Source organism: Zingiber officinale, chromosome 1A (genome assembly GCF_018446385.1).
Source record: "Zingiber officinale cultivar Zhangliang chromosome 1A, Zo_v1.1, whole genome shotgun sequence".
In the NCBI taxonomy this organism is placed as follows: domain Eukaryota; kingdom Viridiplantae; phylum Streptophyta; class Magnoliopsida; order Zingiberales; family Zingiberaceae; genus Zingiber; species Zingiber officinale.
This window is the reverse complement of record NC_055987.1, coordinates 130,290,777-130,312,574: the sequence shown is the minus strand read 5'-3', so window position 1 is coordinate 130,312,574 and position 21,798 is coordinate 130,290,777. Positions and strand designations below refer to the sequence as shown.

Sequence of the window (21,798 nt, the reverse complement as noted above, 5' to 3'; positions counted from 1 at the left end):
TAAAAAGGGAGAAATCACGTGTATTGCATAGTGATGGAAGTGATCATGAAATTATATGCCATTTTGTTTCTTTGCCACCGTGTCTTTCTATTTGTCACCACTACGTGGGCTCCACCTCCCTTGCCCATCGCAAAACAATCCTACTGAACCGGAGCGGTTTAATTTGATATCGGTTCAGTTTTTCCAAATTTACTTGGTTTGAGCGGCTTAAGGTTCGCTATTCGAACCGGGAGAGCCATGAACAGGGATGACAAATTTTGCATGAGCCCGGTTCAATTTTGCAAGTCGCTAATACAACGTGGATGGGCCCACTGGTCAGGGACCACCTCCTCTCCTGCAAGTATAAATACGAACACACACTCACAGCTTTCGATGAAGGCATCGACTCCGCCAATATAAACCATGTTAAGCCTTCCGCCGCCCGCCCTTCCGCCGCCACCTGGAGGCGGCGCCACAGATCTACCATCCTTAAACGCCGCCAAGAAAAAGCGACGGCCGGCCGGAACTCCTGGTACCAACATAATTAGTCAATTATAATCAGTTCGAGAGAGTTTAATTGCTGATTAGTCGATAAAATTATGTTTAAAAAAAAAAAAATAGATCCTGAAGCAGAGGTGGTGTCGCTGTCGCCGAGGACGCTGATGGAGTCGGATCGGTACGTGTGCGAGATCTGCAAGCAGGGGTTTCAGCGGGACCAGAACCTGCAGATGCACCGGCGCCGGCACAAGGTGCCGTGGAAGCTGGTGCGGCGGCCGGAAGGAGGAGGAGGAGGCGGCGGAGGCTCGTCGGCGACGGGGAGGAAGCGGGTGTTCGTGTGTCCGGAGCCTAGCTGCCTGCACCACGATCCGCGGCACGCGCTGGGGGATCTAGTCGGAATCAAGAAGCACTTCCGGCGAAAGCACAGCGGGAGGCGGGAGTGGGCCTGCGCCCGCTGCGCCAAGGCCTACGCCGTCCTCTCCGACTTCAAGGCCCACCTCAAGATCTGCGGCACCCGCGGCCACTCCTGCGACTGCGGCCGCGTCTTCTCCAGGTGATGACATTTACTCAAATATAATTATAATTAATCCTTAATTAATTGTTATTTCTTCTACGTTTTATTAATTCTGATCCTATTAATAGTGATTCGAATTCTCTTCTTCTATTTTGATGAATTGATAGTGATCTTAATTAATGGCCTCAGAGTGGAGAGCTTCATCGAGCACCAAAACATGTGCGCCGCCGGACGAGCTCAGGCCGAGCGTCGACTGCCGCCGGCGCCGGTACTCATCTCCTCCGCAACCTCCAGCAGCGACACCTCCGCCGCCGGAGGTTATGGGTACATCGAGCTCCTGCAGCTCATGCCCCCTTCCACCTCGGGCTTCACTCGACCCAAGGCCCCGACGTCCCCTGCGGCGCCAACGGAGAAAACAGAGGAGTGCTCCAAGGCCATTGTTCTACAGCTCTCCCTCGGCCCTACTCCGTCGGCCGTCAAGAACGGTGAGGCAGCGGAGCAGGAAGCGGATCAGGTCGATGAGGCGAGGAAACAGGCGCGGAGGCAGCTGGAGGTGGCGGAGTGGGAGCTGGAACGGGCGCGGAGGATCCGGCAACAAGCGGAGGCGGAGCTCGGCCGGGCGCGCGCCGCCCGGAACTGCGCCGTCGAGCAAGCAAACGCGACTCTACTTCAGGTCACCTGCTGCGCGTGCAAGCAGCAGTGCTTCATGGCAACGGCGGCGGCGGCGGCGGAGGAGAACTCGTTCATGGTGTCGTCGTCGGTGGTGACCGAGGGCGAAGAGGAGATCCAGCCACCGAATAATTATAAAGATAATAATGGACAATTAGGAGATAATTAATTTGTCTAAATCATAGCTTAAGTTTTTAATTGCAACCGAGGGTGGTCACTAGTCTGTGTGGATTTGTTTGATGCATGTAAATATATTATAATTCATTAAATTGTTGTTCGATTCTTATATATTTTCATTTTTTCGTTCTTAAAATCCTTTTTTTTTAAAAAAATAAAATAATTAGTTAGTTATTAGTTTATAACATTGTTTAATAATTGAAAAACATAAATGTACTGGTGTTCCTCCCGTAATAATTATTCTATATATTTATTCGATCAATTAATTATGAAAAGTAATCTTCAACAAGAGCACATGTTGTCCACAAACTTGTGAATTAATAACTAATACCCCCACTTAATCACTCTCCAACATGTAATTTGTAGCTAATCTTCCCATCAATTTGGAGACAATATATTTTGTTCTTATTTCCAACTGTTCTTGATTGAGAATGTCATTTTTCATTGGACATTATAATTACATATTATGCATTGCTTGCTTCTAATTAAGGGAATCCACAACTAATTAATGATTCCTAATCAATCAATCATGACTTTTTTCTTTGTTAATTCATGTATTTAGTTTTTTGAATTAATTAATTTTAAAAGTGATAGATCTGATTTTACAGAAGTTTCTTATCAACCACCGAATTAAATCGAAAAATACTCACAGTTGTACATCCAAAATGGATAGTATTCTTAAATTTGTTATTTCACTAGAGAAAAACATTATGAAGTACACCACAGCTAAGATTCAAAGTTTAAATGTCTGGTTAACCATTGGAGTGCTTGATTCCACCATCGCCCTAGGGCGTTTATTGACCTCATTGTAGCATTATAGCAAAAGATGATTATAGCATTTATTGACCTCCTATGAATGAGAGAAAGGAGGCTTTGCTCTTGCATCCCTTGGAGCTTGAAGGTTGGTGGTCGAAACTTACAAGAAGGAAGTTGTCTTGGTGGTTCTCATCTCGGTAGATTGTTGCCCACACAACGTCCGAGATAAGAAGAGGAATATGATAGAAAATCAAGAGGTTGTTGTTTACAAAGAAAGGTATAACTAGTAATTATATTCTGCATCATACTAGTTTCCTTTGTATAGTTTTTGAAATACCAAACACAAGAGGCATATGATTCTAGGTTTCGAATTTGTGATTCGAGTTTGTGTTTCTTTTTGTTTGTTTTCGAATTTGTGATTTGATTATTCTTTTTGGTTAAACCTAGGGTTACTATAAGGAAATTAAATATTAAATTTCTTTAAAATGCTTTGTCTAGGCGGTGGTGGATGATCCCATACCCAAGAAGGCCTAGTATCTCGCCATACAGTCCTGGAAGCCAATTTTAGAAATTAATATTTAATTGAATTTGTAACATGGGTGGATTTGGATCAATAATGTTAAGTATCTTTTGCGATCCAAGTCTAAACCACTAAGAACAGATAAGTTAAATTTGGAATCAATAATGTTAAGTTCCGTTGGCGATTCCTAATTTAATTTCTAAAAAACACAATAGGTTGTTAGTAAAGGTTCAGGACTTGTACAAAATTTTTGTATAGGGGAACTTGTATGATATTCTGCATAGCAACCAACAATTGATATCAGAGCTAGGGTTTGCCTCTGTGTGTTTGGTTTTCAGTTTAATTATGCACATGTCATACATAATTTAGGCAGGATAATAGTAGGATATGCTAACTCTGTGGTTGCAGGCTCCAATTATTATGTCTTATAGATATTGTATGTGATTGAACCCTTGGACATGTCAATGACATTTTTGTGTGTGCATAATTGTATGTATTAAATACAGCAGGAGCTGTATTAGTTTTAGAATTTTATATTTTTGTTTCGATCTAGATTACATGTACATTCCTTTGTGGAATATAGGATCGATATATGTAAAATTCTATTTTGTCGCAGATCGTATCCTTGCGAGGCGTGACACTATTTGTGGACCAGAGGCGCAGCGGAAAAAGAAGCAAGATAGATGCAGCGACTAGACCCGATTGCGATGGCCAAATATGGCAGTAGCTAGGGTTGGCAGCACACGGAGGACAGTGACGGAAAAGACCATAATAGTTGAAAAATTAATTTCCATATTTATTGCTTTTATTTACTGTGATATGTGTGTGCATGTGATGTATGCTTGCATAGTTTAAAATTCCTCACCTTAAATAACTAAGTGGGAGAGGGATTAGTATATAAATTCCACGGTCTCTATTACTGGTTTGTAAATGATGCAATAAACTTGCGTGTTAGCTCTGAGTGCCTCCCTCCCCATCGGATGAGTTTGTTTGCAGATCACTAGATCAAACTTACTTTATGGATGGTTATAGGAAATTATTTAGGAGCGTGTGATCTCCTCCATCTGAAAGGGCACAATCCTATTTAATGGACTAAGTATCAAGTAATGGTATACACTTAGACACAATTAATAGTATCCTCCCCATCGGAGTCACTGCTATTCTTTGTGCGACTGAAGGAAAATCCAACTATTAATTTTATTTGTCATAAAGTTATGTTGACAAATAATAAAATTAATGGGTAAAACCTCCTCTTACAAATGTTTAATTTTGTATACGTCCACACTATCGTGACATGCAAAATTCACGGTGTTTGAGGCGTTGGTAAATTTAAATAATATTGTTTGAGGAATCAATATTATTCTAAATTTAGAGTCTTGACCAAAGTTTATTTTGTGATTCTTAGGATGACTTTCAATCCACTGGCCATTATACTAAAAGAGAACAAAATTACTGGTCCAAACTACATAGATTGGAAAAGAGACCTGGACATTGTCCTAACTGCTGAAGGCTATAAGTTTGTACTGACAGAGGTTTGTCCTAATGCACCTAATAGTGATTCTAGTGAAGAGGAGATTGAGTATCATAAGAAATGGGTAAAGGCAGATGAGATAGCGCGGTGTTACATTTTGACTTCGATGTCAAATGTACTGCAACATCAGCATCAGGACTTACCAACAGCTTATGATATTAGGAACAATCTCAAGGAACTCTTCGGACACCAGAATCAGACTGCTAGGCAAGAGGCAATGAGAAAATTGATGACAACCACCATGACAGAGGGTACACCCATTAGGGATCATATCCTAAAGATGATGACTTACTTAAATGAAATACAAATCCTTGGAGCTGAAATCGATGGGGAAACCCAGGTCGATATTATTCTCCAGACGCTACCTAAAAGTTTTGAGAAGTTCCGCCTGAACTATAATATGAATAAGAGGATGTATTTATTGGCAGAACTACTGATAGAACTTCAGGCAGCAGAAGGGTTATTTCGTCATAATTCTCAAATTCACTTTGCTGAAAATATTTCAACTTCTAAGTTGAAAGGCAAGAAGAAGAAGAAACAGGCTGGCTCAGCAAAGAAGGTGAAAAGATCTCTAGGTACTGGACCTAAAGCTGGAGTGAAGAAACTAAAGGGCAAGTGCTTCATCTGCAAGCAGATTGGACATTAGAAGGTAGACTGTCCTCGTAGGAGAGAGAACAATAAAGGTATATCTTATTCTCTAGTAGTTGAAATATGTTTAGCGGTATTATCTACCAGCACCTGGTGTGTAGATACAAGATTCATTGATCATATCTGCAATACATTGCAGGGGTTCCAGGAAACCTGTCGACTATATGAGGGAGAGATAACCGTCTACATGGGAAATGCTACGAAAGTGGCGGCTGTTGCAGTGGGAAACATCTACTTATCATTTGATAGGAATAGAACTTTGATTTTGAGAAATTATCTTTATGTACCAACTTTTAGAAAGAATTTAATTTCAGTTTCTAAATTATTTTTGGATGGATATACTGATTCTTTTGATGACAAAGTGGTTGTCAAGAAAAATAGAGTTATTATCTATTCTGGTACATTAATAGGCAATTTGTATACTCTAAATCCAATTTCTCTCACAAAGCAACAAATGAAAATTAATAACACATCTTCTAATTCTAATAAGAGAAAGGAACCTTCAAATATGAACCAAACATATCTTTAGCATCTAAGGCTTGGTCATATTAACTTGAGTAGGATTCAAAGGCTTATAGCCGATGGACTCTTGGGTTTATTAGTGTTGGAAAACTTTCCAACTTGCGAATCTTGCTTGGAAGGAAAAATGACCAAGAGAGCCTTTAAGGCCAAGGGGTATAGAGCCAAAGATGTGTTAGAACTGGTTCATTCTGATCTGTGTGGTCCTATGTCTATCTAGGCAAGAGGTGGTTACGAATATTTTGTCTCTTTCATATATGACTATTCAAGATATGGGTACATTTACTTGATGCGCCGTAAGTTTGAATGCTTTGATAAGTTCAAAGAGTATAAGGCTGATGTGGAGAAACGTCATGGTAAAAGTATCAAGACACTACGGTCCGATCGTGGTGGCGAATACCTCTTTGAAGAGTTTAGGAATTACTTATCAGAGGCTGGGATTCAATCACAATTGTCTGCACCTGGTACACCCCAACAGAACGGTGTGGTAGAATGAAGGAATAGAACTCTTATGGAAATAGTTAGATCGATGATGAGTTATTCAGAATTACCAAATTCGTTTTGGGGATATGCCTTGGAAACGACAGCACACATTCTAAACTTGGTACCTTCTAAATCAGTACCTTCTACTTCCAAAGAATTGTGAAATGGGCGTAAGCATAGTCTAAGACACATTCAGATTTGGGGTAGTCCATCACAGGGAGACACTAACAAATTGGAATCACGAACAGAAGTTTGTCTGTTTGTAGGATATCCCAAAGGAACGAAAGGTGGTTTGTTTTGTAATCCTAAAAATCAGAAGATCATTGTTAGCACCAATGCTCAATTTTTAGAGGAAGATTATATAATGGACTACAAGCCCATGAGTAAAATTGTTCTAGAAGAAATAAGAGAGGACACGTCTAGTCTAGTACCAACAGTACAAGATGAAATATCACAAGATACTGCAACACGTATCATAAATGATACACAACCACAGGCAGTGCCTCGTCGTAGTGGAAGGGTTGTGAGGCAACCTGAAAGATTCATATTTTTGGGAGAGTATTCGGACTTGATCCCAGGTAAACATGAACCTGATCCCCGTACATATGACGAAGCACTCCAAGACAAAGATACAGTATCTTGGCAAAGAGCGATGAACTCTGAAATAGAATCTATGTATTCTAAGAAAGTCTGGGAGCTTGTAGAATCATCAAATAGTGTAAAAGCTATTGGATGTAAATGGATCTACAAAAGGAAAAGAGGGACAGATGAGAAGGTGGAAACCTTCAAAGTAAGGCTTGTTGCGAAAGGGTACACTCAGAAAGAGGGAATCGATTATGAGGAAATTTTTTCGCCGGTAGCCATGCTTAAGTCTATCCGGATTCTTTTATCTATTATCGCTCATATGGATTATGAGGTTTAGAAAATGGATGTCAAGACAACTTTCCTTAATGGAAGTCTTGAAGAAAACATCCATATGAAGCAACCAGAGGGGTTCATTGAGAAAGGCAAAGAGCATCTAGTGTGCAAGCTCAATCGGTCTATTTATGGACTGAAGTAAGCTTCAAGGTCTTGGAACATCCGGTTTAATGAAGTAATCCAGTCATATGGATTTATTCAGTGTCTGGATGAGTCTTGTGTATACAAGAAGTGTGATGGAAACGTGGTGGTATTTCTTGTAATATATATAGATGACATTTTGTTAGTTGAAAACAATATCAAAGTGTTGTCGAAAGTAAGGGTATGGTTATCCAAGCAATTCGATATAAAGGACTTAGGAGAATATGCACATATTCATGGGATCAAAGTAATAAGGGATCGCAATAAAAAGATGTTGTGCTTGTCCCAAGCTTCATATATTGATACAATCCTTGCTCGTTTTAGCATGCAAGACTCCAAGAAAGGTTTTCTACTTTTTAGGCATGGAGTAGCTTTATATAAAGAGATGTCTTCGAAGACATCAAAGGAGATAGAGGACATGAAGGCAGTTCCTTATGCTTCGGCTGTCGAAAGCCCAATGTATGCAATGTTATGCACGAGACCAGATATCTGTTTTGCCGTAGGCATGGTTAGCAGATATCAAAGTAACCCTGGACAAGGACATTGAACTGCTGTAAAGAATATATTGAAGTACCTGAGAAGGACTAGAGATTATATGTTGGTTTACCAAGCAGATGATTTGCTCCCTTTGGGTTACACGGATTCTGACTTCCAATCAGATAGGGACAATAGTAAGTCTACATCAGGCTATGTGTTTACTTTAGGAGGTGGAGTCATTGCATGGAGGAGTGTTAAGAAGAAATGTATTTTTGACTCAACCATGGAAACTGAGTATGTGGGAGCCTCTGAGGCAGCCAAAGAAGCTGTGTGGCTCAGGAACTTTTTAATGGACTTAGATGTGATTCCTAGTTTGCCCAAAATCATCACAATTTATTGTGATAATAGCGGTGCAGTAGCAAACTTGAAGGAACCATGAGCCCATAAGGCGAGTAAACACATAGAGCGTAAGTACCACCTGATACGAGACATTGTAAAGCGAGAGGAAGTTGTTGTCGCCAAAATTGCATCAGCGGATAACCTGGCAGATCCTTTCACTAAGGTCCTTCCAATGAAAGCTTTCGATCGACATGTTGAAGGAATGAGAATCAGATGTATGGCAGTATTGATGACAACATTATTTTTAGTATAAGTGGGAGATTGTTAGAGTGTATACTAAAAGCCTAGCCTTTTGTAAATATTTTATTTAGAAATAAAGAATCACATTGGTCAAATGTCTACATTTATATACTAAGTGTAGTTGTTCAATTAATTTATATTGTAGATAACATGGTGTGTGGTGTCACATACAGAAGATTATGTTATCGGTTCTTTTAAATTATAAACAGTAGCTCACGACTAAGATGGATAGGAACAAACCATTGGAATAGTAGTAGTGTAATTTGGTATTAGTTTATCTTAACTATAAAATTACACTAGTACACTCTGAGTGTATTGAGCAGGATCATTTAAGATAAGTTCTTTTTATACTGACTTAATAAAAGAACAAGACCTTTGTTATTATGGAAGTGTGTGCTCTTAATCCCGATATAGTAACAAGTACGTGTATTTAGTATTTATTTCTTTGACTTATCAAAGGGTGAGATTTAGCTCGATAAATCAAGAGGCCCGATAAGTTGAGAAATGATATTACTTATAGTGTGTGTTGTTGATTATAGAAGGAAACTTTGTCCTAGTAATCTAGCTTGATAATGCCCCCAAGAGGAGCTTATAAGGATTGTCATGTAAACCTTGCAGGTGAACTTAGTCCGACATAACGATAAGGTTGAGTGGTACTACTCTTGGACTAAGATATTAATTAAAGTGAGTTGTCAGTAACTCATTTAATTAGTGGACATTTGACATCTTAAACACAGGGAAATTAACACACTCATAATAAGAATGAGCCCAAAATGTAATTTGGGATTGGTGCGGTAGTTCAATAATAATTCTTTAGTGGTATGAATTATTATTGATGAAATTAAGTTGGGTGTTCGGGGTGAACACGGGAAGCTTAATTTCATCGGGAAACCAAAATCAATTCCTCCTCTTGGTCTCTATCGTAGCCTCTTATATATAGAGAATTATATCCACAAAATACCCACTTCTTACCCACCCTTAGGTGGTCGGCCAAGCAAGCTTGGAACCTAAGCTTGGGCCGGCCAAGCCAAAGGCTTGAGCCAAGTAGGGTGGCCGACCATAGCTTGGAGCCCAAGCTTGGTGTGGCCGGCCAAATAAAATAAAAAGGGATTTTATTTTATTTTATTTTTTAAAATCTTTCTTATGTGGAAGCCATGGTGTTAAAAGAGAGTTCAAAATTTAAATCTTTCCTTTTATAGCTTTCTACAAAAGATTAAGAGAAATGTTTGATATCTTTCCTTATTTGTAGTTAAAAGGAAGATTTTAATTTTAGAGAAAACTTTCTTTTTTTGTAACCATCTTAATGATTTAAAAGAGAGTTTTACAATTAAATCTTTCCTATTATAGTTTCTACAAAAGATTAAGAAAAGATTTGATATCTTTCCTTATTTCTAGATTGAGAGGAAGATTTTAATTTTAGAGAAAACTTTCCTTTTTGGAAATCATCCACATGTTTAATAGAGAGATTTTAATTTATAAAATTTCCTTTTATAACCAACAATGAAGGAAAAATTAATAGAGAAATTTTTATTTTAAAAAATTTTTGGAAACAAATAAGGAAGTTTTAATTTTGTGTTTAAAACTTGTCTTATTTGGAGCAATTGAAGGGGCTGACCATTGAAAGGGTTAAAAGGAATTTTTAATTAAATTTTCCTTATTAACCAATGGCAAGGAAAATAAGGGAATATTAATTTCCTTATTTGCCAAGACCAAGTAATATAAAAGAGAGGATAGAGGTGTCTCACCTTATAATACATATTCTATTGTTCCTCTTTTCTATTCCTTGGTGGTGTGGCCGGCCCTATTATCCTATTCTCTTCTTCTTTTCTCTTCTTCTTTAGTGGCCGGTGCATCCCTCTCTTGGAGTTCTTGTGATGGCCAGTTCTTGCTAGGAGAAGAATGAGAGAAAGGAGGCTTTACTCTTATATCCCTTGGAGCTTGAAGGTTGGTGGCCGAAACTTACAAGAAGGAAGTTGTCTTGGTGGTTCTCATCTCGGTAGATTGTTGCCCACACAACGTCCGAGATAAGAAGAGGAATACGATAGAAGATCAAGAGGTTGTTATTTACAAAGAAAGGTATTACTTGTAATTCTATTCCGCATCATACTAGTTTCCTTTGTATAGTTTTTGAAATACCAAACACAAGAGACATATGATTCTAGGTTTCGAATTTGTGATTCGAGTTTATGTTTCTTTTTATTTATTTTTCGAATTTGTGATTCGATTGTTCTTTTTGGTTAAACCTAGGGTTATTATAAAGAAATTAAATATTAAATTTCTTTAAAAGGCTTTGTCTAGGTGGTGGTGGATGATCCCATACCCAAGAAGGCCTAGTACCTTGCCATGCAGTCCTGGAAGTCAATTTTAGAAATTAATATTTAATTGAATTTGTAACATGGGTGGATTTAGATCAATAATGTTAAGCATCATTTGCGATTCAAGTCTAAACCACTAAGAACAGATAAGTTATATTTGGAATCAATAATGTTAAGTTCCGTTTACGATTCCTAATTTAATTTCTAAAGAACACAATAGGTTGTTAGTAAAGGTTCAGGACTTGTACAAAATTTTTTATACAGGGGAATATATATGATATTCCGCATAGCAACCAATAATTATGTCTACGACGTATATACCTAGACTAACCATTACACAGATGCCTCTGTGTCTGGCCAATTACTGATAGACTATCGCAATGTATGTATATTACCAGCACCAGTTTCGACCATTTCGGAATATCTTCTAAGAATTGTCATAGTCATTCGGCCTCTTCACTATATTTGTCTTGAGCTATAAACTCAAATTTTATCGTGGATCTGGTTATTAAGGTTTGCTTAGAAGATTTTCAAAAAATGGCTACACTTCCCAGAGTGAATACATATATACTTGTAAACTTAAAGTCTTTTATGTCGATATCCAACTCGCATCGTTGTATCCTTTGATCACAGTAAAATACCTTGTATAGTACAATCCATATTCCTAAGTATATCTTAAGTACCTCAGTACTCTTGTTATCCCTTTCCAGTGCTAAACACCGGGATTACTAGTGTATCTACTCAGTTTACTTACTGCGTAGGTCAAGTCTGGTCGTGTACAACTCATCAGGTATATCAGACATCCAATCACTCAAGAGTATTCTATCTGAGAGATACTTTCACGTCGATTTTTTGATAGATGTTGACTCCTATCTATCGGCGTTCGTGCCAACACAATATCATCCTTGGTGAATTTCTCAAAAATCTTGTCTACGTAATAGGACCGACTAAAACAAGTATTTCTGTTGTTCTAAGAATTTTGATTCCTCAAATCACATCAGCTAGACTCATGTCTTTCGTATCAAATCTTGAGTTCAACATATCTTTAGTGGATTTAATTATCTTATCATTACTCTCATTGAGAATATGCTATCTACATATAGGCACAAGATGACATAGTCATTTTTTGTGGCTTTCATGTAAACACATTTATCATATTCATTAATATTGAATCCACATTCCTTCATGGCATTATCAAATTTCTTTTATCACTACTTTGGTACTTGTTTCAAGTCATATAATGACTTCACTAATCTACAAACCTTGTTTTTCTGTCCTAGTACAGAATACCCCTCAAGTTGATTTTGTTGGGACTTTCGAGCCGCAAAAATCACTTTTTGCGTTGCGGAAATCTCGAAGTCTTGCAATGGATCCATGTGAAAATATATATAAAAATAAATCATGTACAAGTTTCTAACCTAGATCTACATTAGATATACATGAATAAGAAGTGTTACCCTTGTTGCGAAGCCCTTCGCTTATCCTGCTCGTCCAAAAGGTTGCCGAATCTCGAGAGTGTCAAGCGTACACTCCTCTATACGTATCCACATGGACAAGAGATGGAGATAAACCACCTAGAGTGTGCTAGCACTCTTGGAAGGCTCGACAATGGAGGAGAAGGAGAATAGAGAAGAGAGGAGGAAGAAGATGACTTGAATGAAAGCACACAATTGCACTAACTTCTCTTAATGTGGCCGGCCACATAAAACATGTTTTATACCTCCATGTAATACCAAGAGTCATGACTCTTGGTCTTCCTCATGAGGTGGCACACAAAATGAGGTGGCTCTTGATGATGTGGAACACCATCATTGGTCGGCCCATGCCAAGTCACAAATGAGGTGGCATTTGGTCAAGTCAAACTTCACCCTTCATCTTCCCTCTTAAGTTAAGTCAAACTTGACTTAAATTCTCCCATGGTTGATCAAATCTAACCTTTGATTCAAGTCAATTTGATTTAATGAATCTCTATTCATTAAATTAAATTGATTCAATGAGTCATAATCTAAATTAGACTCATTCAATACATGAATCAAATTGAGTCCAACTCAATTAGTCTAATTTAGATTACTCTTAATCCAATTTGGTTCATCATATGAACCTAATCCTCTTGGTTCATCATATGAACCTAATCTCCATCTAATTTCCCTTTGTGTATGACCCTATAGGTTCTTATAACGTTGGCAATGCTCCTAAACCCATTTAGAAGCATAAGTAATGAGCGGTATCTAGCAACACATCATTACTACCCAAGTTACAAGAATGTTGAGATCCAACATCACCTCTGTGACTACTAATTGTGACTCTCACAATATGTGGCAATGCCCTTCTATCCTTGACATCTAGATTGATCAAATGAGGCATATACCGTGTCATCCTCTAATCAATCTATATCTTGAACTCCAAGTAGACTCACTCTAAACGAATGAGCTCAATATCATCATATTGACTCATCTGGGCATGGTCATGCACTTAGTGGTCTCACTCTATCAAGAATCATGATGTCACTCCCGTCATATAGGAGGGATAGATCCCATCTACATCACCCATATCCCTCCGCATAATTTGTTACATACCCAGTAATCACCTTTATAGTCCACCCAGTTACGAGTGACGTTTGATGAAGCCAAAGTATGCAACTCCTTATCTAGGGAACCATGGTGACTTCAGGTCCAAGGACTTATAGTCATACTAATAGTCACATGAGAAAGTATATGACACTCATATAACGATCCATGATACTTTCTCATGGCGGGTCATTCAGTATACATTCTCCAATGCATACCCATGTGTCAACTTGATATCTCTATATCCATGACTTGTGAGATCAAGTCATCGAGTTGACCTACATGTTAGTCTCATCGCATTAACATTACCCTTGAATGTTAATACTTAACTAGGAATGATTAAGAGTAGTGTTCTATATATCATCTCACTATCAATTCAACCAATCAATTGATATAGATAAGAACCTTCTACTCAAGGACGCTATTATACTTAGTTATTTGGCACCAATACAAGTAAGTATAATAACCATAAAGAAATGTCTTTATAAGTATATAGGAATATGATACATCGAGTCCATATAACAATCATCATATGATTGGCTCTAGGGCTCTAACTAACAATCTCCCACTAGCACTAGTGTCAATCAGTGTAGGCTCTAAGGCCCAATGACCTAGTGTGACCATCATACTTTCTCTATGTCAAAGCCTTGGTCAAGGGATCAATGACGTTAGCCTCTATAGGTACTCTACAAATCTTCACATCTCCTCTATCAATGATCTCTCGAATGAGATGGAAGCGCCGTAGTATGTGTTTGGTCCGCTGGTGTGAGCGAGGTTCCTTAGCTTGTGCAATTGCTCCATTGTTGTCACAATAGAACTCTATAGGATTGACTATACTAGGAACCACCCCAAGCTCAGTAATGAACTTGCGGATCCAAACTGCCTCCTTTACTGCTTCTGATGTAGCAATATACTCGTCCTCTGTTGTAGAATCAGCAACTGTGTCCTGCTTCGAACTCTTCCAGCTCACAACACCACCATTCAAGCAAAACACGAACCCAGACTGTGATCTATAATCATCCTAGTCAGTTTGGAAGCTGGCATCATTATAACCCTTTACAGCTAGCTCGTCATCACCTCCAGATATCAAGAAATAGTCTTTAGTCCTTCTCAGGTACTTAAGAATATTTTTGACCGCTATCCAGTGACGTTCACCTGGATCTGACTGGTATCTGCTCGTCATGCTCAAAGCATACGAAACATCAGGATGACTACATAGCATGACGTACATGATAGACCCTATGGCTGAGGCATAAGGGATCTTATCCATGCGGTCTCTCTCCTCTCTAGAAGAGGGACTTTGAGTCTTCGAAAGACTCACACCATGTGACATCGGTAGAAATCCTTTCTTGGAATTCTGCATGGCAAACCGTAGTAATACCGTGTCAATATATGTACTTTGACTTAGGCCAAGCAATCTCATAGATCTATCTCTATAGATCTTTATGCCTAAAATACAGGCTGCTTCACCTAAGTCCTTCATTGAGAAATAATTCTCTAGCCAAGTCTTTACAGACTGCAGCAAAGGGATGTCATTTCCAATGAGTAGTATGTCATCCACATACAATACAAGGAAGACAACTGTGTTCCCAACAACCTTCTTGTAGACACAGGGTGCATCTTCATTTTTGATGAAACCAAACTGTTTGATCGCATCATCGAATTGAAGATTCCAGCTCCGAGAAGCTTGCTTTAGTCCATAAATGGACTTATGCAGCTTGCATACTCTGCCATTATGCTATGGATCTACAAAACCCCCAGGTTTTGTCATATACACATTCTCGAGCAAGTTTCCATTCAGAAATACGGTTTTGACATCCATCTGCCATATCTCATAATCGTGGTATGCTGCAATAGCAAGCATGATCCGAATGGACTTAAATATCGTTACTGGAGAAAAGGTTTCATTATAGTCAATACCATGAATTTGCTTGAAACCTTTAGCTACCAAGCGCCCCTTATAGGTAATAAGTCCATCCATGTCGATCTTTCTCTTAAAGACCCACTTACACCCAATGGGTTTGTCGCCTTTAGGTGGATCAACTAAAGTCCATACTTGGTTGGTGTACATGGATTTCATCTCGGATCTCATGGCCTCTAGCCATGACTCAGAATCTGGTCTCATCACAGCTTCCTGATAGGAGATAGGCTCATTCTCAACGAGCACAACGTCATCATGGTCAGACAAGAGAAATGAGTATCTCTTAGGCTGACGACGTACCCTATCAGACCTGCGAAGAGGTAAGTCTACTTGAACTGGTTGTTGTTCCTCAACTCCTTGTGGAACAATCTCATCATCCACAACACTTTGTGGTTCCAGTTTAACTTCCATCAAGGCTTCAGTGCTATGGTCCATATCTTGAACTTCTTCAAGATCGAACGTACTCCCACTAGTTTTTCTATAAACAAACTCCCTTTCTGGAAATACCCCAGTCTTAGTCACAAATACTTTGTGTTGACTGGGAATGTAGAAGTAATATCCCTTCGTTTCCTTGGGATATATAATAAAATAGCACTTATCGGATTTGAGTCCCAATTTGTCCGAGACTTGATGTTAAACGTAAGTCTCACAACCCCAAATCCTCATAAAAGACATCTGGGCATCCCTCCCAGTCCATATCCTATATGATGTCTTTATCATAGCCTTGGATGGAACACGGTTAAGTGTGAAGACTGCTGTGTCTAGAGCATGTCCCCAAAAGGATATAGGAAGATCTATGTGACTCATCATAGACCGTACCATATCTAATAGGGTACGATTACTCCTTTTGGATACACCATTCCACTGTGGTGTTCCAGGAGGAGTGAGTTAGGATAGAATCCCACACTCAGCTAGATAGTCACGAAACTCATGGCTAAGGTATTCACCACCTCGATCTGATCGAAGTATCTTAATACTCTTGCCTAGCTGGTTTTGTACTTCATTCTTGAATTCTTTGAACTTTTCAAAGGATTGTGACTTATGTGTCATCAGATACACATAACCATATCTACTGAAGTCATCAGTAAATGTAATGAAGTACCTATAACCACCTCTGGCAGCAACATTAAAAGGGCCACATACATCACTATGTATAAGTCCTAACAAGTCAATCGCTCTTTCGCTGTGTCCACTAAAGGGAGTCTTGGTCATCTTGCCCAGTAGGCATGACTCGCATGTCTCATATGATTCAAAATCAAATGAGTCCAACAAACTATCTTTATAGAGCTGGGATAAGCGATTCTCATTAATATGACCTAAGCGACAATGCTAGAGATAGGTTTGATTCATATCATTTGATTTGAACCTTTTGGTACTTATGTTATAGATGGGGTTATCGAAGTCTAGAATGTAGAGTCCGTTCATCAGAGGTGCACTACAGTAGAACATATCTTTTAAATAAATAGAACAACATTTGTTCTTTATTATAAAAGAAAAGCCTTTCTTGTCTAAACAAGAGACTGAAATGATGTTCTTTGTAAGAGCAAGCACATAACAACATTCATCTAATTCTAGTACAAGCCCAGAGGGCAAAGATAGATAGCAAGTTCCTACAGTAATAGTAGCAACCCGTGCTCCAATGCCTACTCATAGGTCCACCTCGCTCTTCGCCAATGCCCTGTTATTTCTCAGTGCCTGCACATTAGTACAAATGTGAGAAGCACATCCGGTATATAATACCCACGATGCAGAAATAGATAGATTGACTTCTATAACATATATACCTGAAGTAAAAGTCTCACTTCTCTTTTTCTTAAGATCTTCCAGATATACTTTGCAGTTCCTCTTCCAGTGCCCGGTCTGACCGTAGTGGAAGCAGGTAGCATCCTTGGCAACCCCTCCTTTAGGTTTCATTATCTTGCCTTTGCCTTTGGATTGGGACCTTCCCTTACCTTTAGGCTTGCCCTTGCCTTTTGTTGGTTGCTACTCGGAAAACCTAATGGTTCCACTGTACAAAAATTTTGTACAAAGGTCTGAACCTTTTCCTAGCTACCATGTGTTCTTTTAAATTAAACTTGGATCACCTGCGGAACTTAACACGTTTGATCCAAAGTTTAATCTATTTGTTCTTTTAGGTTTAGACTTGGATCTCCTGCGGAACTTAACACGTTCGATCCAAATCACCTAGGTTATTAATTTCATTAAATATTAGTTTCCAAAATTGGCTTCCAAGACTACATGGCGAGGCACATGGCCTTCTTGGATATGGGAACAACCACCACCACATAGACAAAGCCTTTTAAGGAAAGTTAATATTTAATTTCCTAAAATAACTTTAGGTCAACCGAAAAGAACAATCAAATCACAAGGAAAAGAAAAACCAAAGAACACAACATCGAAAACAAATTCGAAATACTAGAATCGCATGCCTCTTGTATTTGGTATTATTTCCAAAAATAACTAGTATGATGCGGAAAGGAAAAATACTAGTTATACCTTTTAGAAAGACCTCTTGATCTTCTACCGTATTCCTCTTCTAACCTCGCACGTTGTGTGGGCAACGATCTTCCAAGACGAAGACCACCTAGCACCTTCTTCTTCCTTCAAGTTTCGGCCAAGCACCAAAATCCAAGGATGAAGAACTTTTTCCACCAACTAAGCTCCAAGGGATGCAAGCTTTCTCTCCTCCTTTTTCTTCTTCTCCAAGTAGTATCCGACCACCACAAAAGCTCCAAGCAAGGAAGAGTTTCGGCCACCACAAAGAGGAAGAGAGGGAGAGAGGATGGCCGGCCACAACACCAAGGAAAAAGAGGGAGATAATAATAGAGGTTGTATCTCATGAAGGCACCACAACCCCCTCTTTTATATTCCTTAGCTTTGGAAAATAAGGAAATTTAATTACAATAAAATTTCCTTAACTTTCCTTGACATGAATTAATTAAGAAAAATAAAAAAAAATTTCCTAAATCATCATGTCATGGCCGGCCACCTCATGGAGAACAAATAAGACAATTTTTAATCAACAATTAAACATTCCTTATTTGTCTTCGAAAATTTTAAAAAATAAAATTTCACTTTACAATCCCTTCATGGTTGATAAAAAGAAATTTCTATAATTTTAATTTTTCTACATGTGAATAATTTATAAAGAAGAAAAATAAAATATCTTTCAAATCTACAAATAAGGAAAGAGATCTAATCTCTTTCTTTAATCTTTTGTAGATCCTTTTAAAAGAGATATTTTAATTTTTAATCTCTCCAATAAATTATATCTTTTACATAAGAAAAATTTAAAATTAAAATTCTTTTTAATTTAATGGGGGCCGGCTACCTAAGCTTGGGTTCAAGCTAGGGCCGGCCACCCATGAACCAAGGCTTGGCCGACCCTAGCTTGATCCACAAGCTAGCTTGGTCGTCCCCTACATCATGGGTACGAAGGTGGGTATAGTACTCTATAAATAAGAGGCTACGATAGGGACCAAGAGGAGGAATTGGTTTTGGTCTCCCGATAAAATTAAGCATCCCGTGTTCGCCCCGAACACACAACTTAATTTTATCAATAATAATTCATTCCACTAGAGAACTATTATTGAACTACCGCACCAATTCCAAATTACATTTTTGGGCTCCTTCTTATTATGAGTGTGTTAGTCTCCCTGTGTTTAAGATGTCGAATGCCCACTAATTAAGTGAGTTACTGACAACTCATTTAATTAATATCTTAATCCAAGAATAGTACCACTCATCCTTATCGTCATGTCGGACTAAGTCCACCTGCAGGGTTTAACATGACAAACCTTATGAGCTCTTCTTGGGGACATTATCAACCTAGATACTAGGACATAGTTTTCTTCTATAATCAACAACACACACTATAAGTGATATCATTTCCCAACTTATCGGGCTTATTGATTTATCGAACTAAATCTCACCCATTGATAAATTAAAGAAATAAATATCAAATATATGTGCTTGTTATTATATTAGGATTAAGAGCACACACTTCCATAATAACTGAGGTCTTTGTTACAGTATAAAAGAAACGACCTCTAATGGTCCTACTCAATACACTCTAAGTGTACTAGTGTAATTATATAGTCAAGATAAACTAATTCCTAATTACACTACGACCTTCCAATGGTTTGTTCCTTTCCATTTTGGTCGTGAGCTACTGCTTATAATTTATAAGGTACTGATAACATCATCTTCTGTATGTGGCACCACATACTATGTTATCTACAATATAAATTAATTGAACAACTACAACTAAATGTAGACAATTTGACCAAATGTGATTCTTTATTCAAAATAAATGTTTACAAAAACTTAGGCTTTCAGTATACACTCTAACAATCTCCCACTTATACTAATGACTAAGCTGTCATATCTTCTGCCATACATCTGATTCTCATTCCCTCCACATGCCGATCGAAAGCTTTTGCTGGAAGGGCCTTAGTGAAAGGATCTGCCAGGTTATCTGCTGATGCAATCTTGGCGATGACAACTTCTCCTCGCTTCACGATATCTCGTATCAGGTGGTACTTGCGCTTTATAAGTTTACTTGCCTTATGGGCTCGTGGTTCCTTCGAGTTTGCAACTGCAGCGCTATTATCACAATAAATTGTGATGATTTTGGGCAAACTAGGAATCACATCTAAGTCCATTAGAAAGTTCCTAAGCCATACTGCTTCTTTAGCTGCCTCAGAGGCTGCTACTTACTCAGCTTCCATGGTTAAGTCTGAAACTCATTTCTGCTTAACACTCCTCCATGCAATGACTCCATCCCCCAAAGTAAACACATAGCCTGATGTAGACTTACTGTTGTCCCTATCTGATTGGAAATCTGAATCTGTGTAACCCACAGGGAGTAAATCGTCTGCTTGGTAAACTAGCATATAATCTCTGGTCCTTCTCAGGTACTTTAATATATGCTTTACCGCAGTCCAATGCCCTTGTCCAGGGTTACTCTGATATCTGCTAACCAGATATCAGGTCTCGTACATATCATTGCATACATTAGGCTTCCTACAGCTGAAGCATAAGGAACTGCTCTCATGTCTTCTATCTCCTTTGATGTCTTCGGAGACATCTCTTTAGATAGAGCTACTCTATGCCTAAAAGGTAAGAAACCTTTCTTGGAATCTTGCATGCTAAAACGAGCAAGGATTGTATCTATATATGAAGCTCGGGACAGACACAACATTCTTTTCTTGCGATCTCTTATAACTTTGATCCCAAGAATGTGTGGACAATCTCCTAAATCCTTCATATCAAATTGTTTGGACAATCATACCCTTACATCCGATAATACCTTGACATTGTTGTCAATTAACAAAATATCATCTACGTATAGCACAAGAAATACCACCACGTTTCTGTTACACTTCTTGTATACACAAGACTCATCCAGACACTGAATAAATCCATATGACTGGATTACTTCATTAAACTGGATATTCCAAGACCTTGAAGCTTGCTTCAGTTCGTAAATGGACCGATTGTGCTTGCACACTAGATGCTCTTTGCCTTTTTCAATGAACCCTTCTGGTTGCTTCATATGGATGTTCTCTTCAAGACTTCCATTAAGGAAAGCTGTCTTGACATCCATTTGCCAAATCTCATAATCCATATGAGCAGCAATAGATAAGAGTATCCGGATAGACTTAAGTATGTCTACCGGTGAAAAGGTTTCCTCATAATCGATTCCCTCTTTCTGAATGTACCCTTTCGCAACAAGCCTAGCATTGAAGGTTTCTACCTTCCCGTTTGCCCCTCTTTTCCTTTTGTAGATCCACTTGCATCCAACGACTTTTACACCATCAGGTGGTTCTACAAGCTCCCAGACCTTATTAGAGTACATAGACTCTATTTCAGAATTCATTGCCTTTTGCCAAGATGTTGCATCTATATCTTGGAGTGCTTCATCATATGTTCGGGGATCAGGTTCATGTTTACCCGGGATCAAGTCCGAAGACTCTCCCAAAAACATAAATCTATCAGGCTGCCTAACAACCCTCCCACTACGACGAGGCACAGTCTGTGGTTGTGTATCATGTGTGACACGTGTTGCAGTCTCTTGTGGTACTTCATCTTGTATTGTTGGTACTGAAGTAGACGTGTCCTCCCTAAGTTCTTCTAAAACAACTTTGCTACTGGGCTTGTGATCCATTATATAGTCTTCTTTTAAAAACTGGGCATTGGTGCTAACAATGACCTTCTGGTCTTTAGGACTATAAAATAAACCACCTTTCGTTCCTCTGGGATACCCCACAAACATGCGAACTTCTGTACGAGATTCTAACTTATCAGCATCTGGTTTCAGCACATGTACTGGACTACCCCAAATCCGAATATGTCTTAGACTGGGCTTTCGCCCATTCCACAATTCTATGGGAGTAGAAGAAACTGATTTAGAAGGTACTAAGTTCAGAATGTATATTGCTGTTTCCAGAGCGTATCCCCAAAACGAATTTGGTAATTCTGAATAACTCATCATCGATCTAACCATTTCCATAAGAGTCCTATT

The 21,798-nt window shown here is 38.7% G+C and overlaps 1 protein-coding gene across 1 annotated transcript; it reads left to right on the top strand.

The window, feature by feature from the left end:
- Nucleotides 1–377: 377 nt before the first annotated feature.
- LOC122009896 (protein indeterminate-domain 16-like) lies at nt 378–1,950 on the top strand. Its single transcript, XM_042566213.1, has 3 exons — nt 378–511; nt 601–1,030; nt 1,181–1,950. Exons 1-3 carry the CDS (start codon nt 403–405, stop codon nt 1,827–1,829), a joined length of 1,188 nt encoding a protein of 395 aa, XP_042422147.1. The 5' UTR covers nt 378–402; the 3' UTR covers nt 1,830–1,950.
- The last annotated feature ends 19,848 nt before the right edge of the window (nt 1,951–21,798 follow it).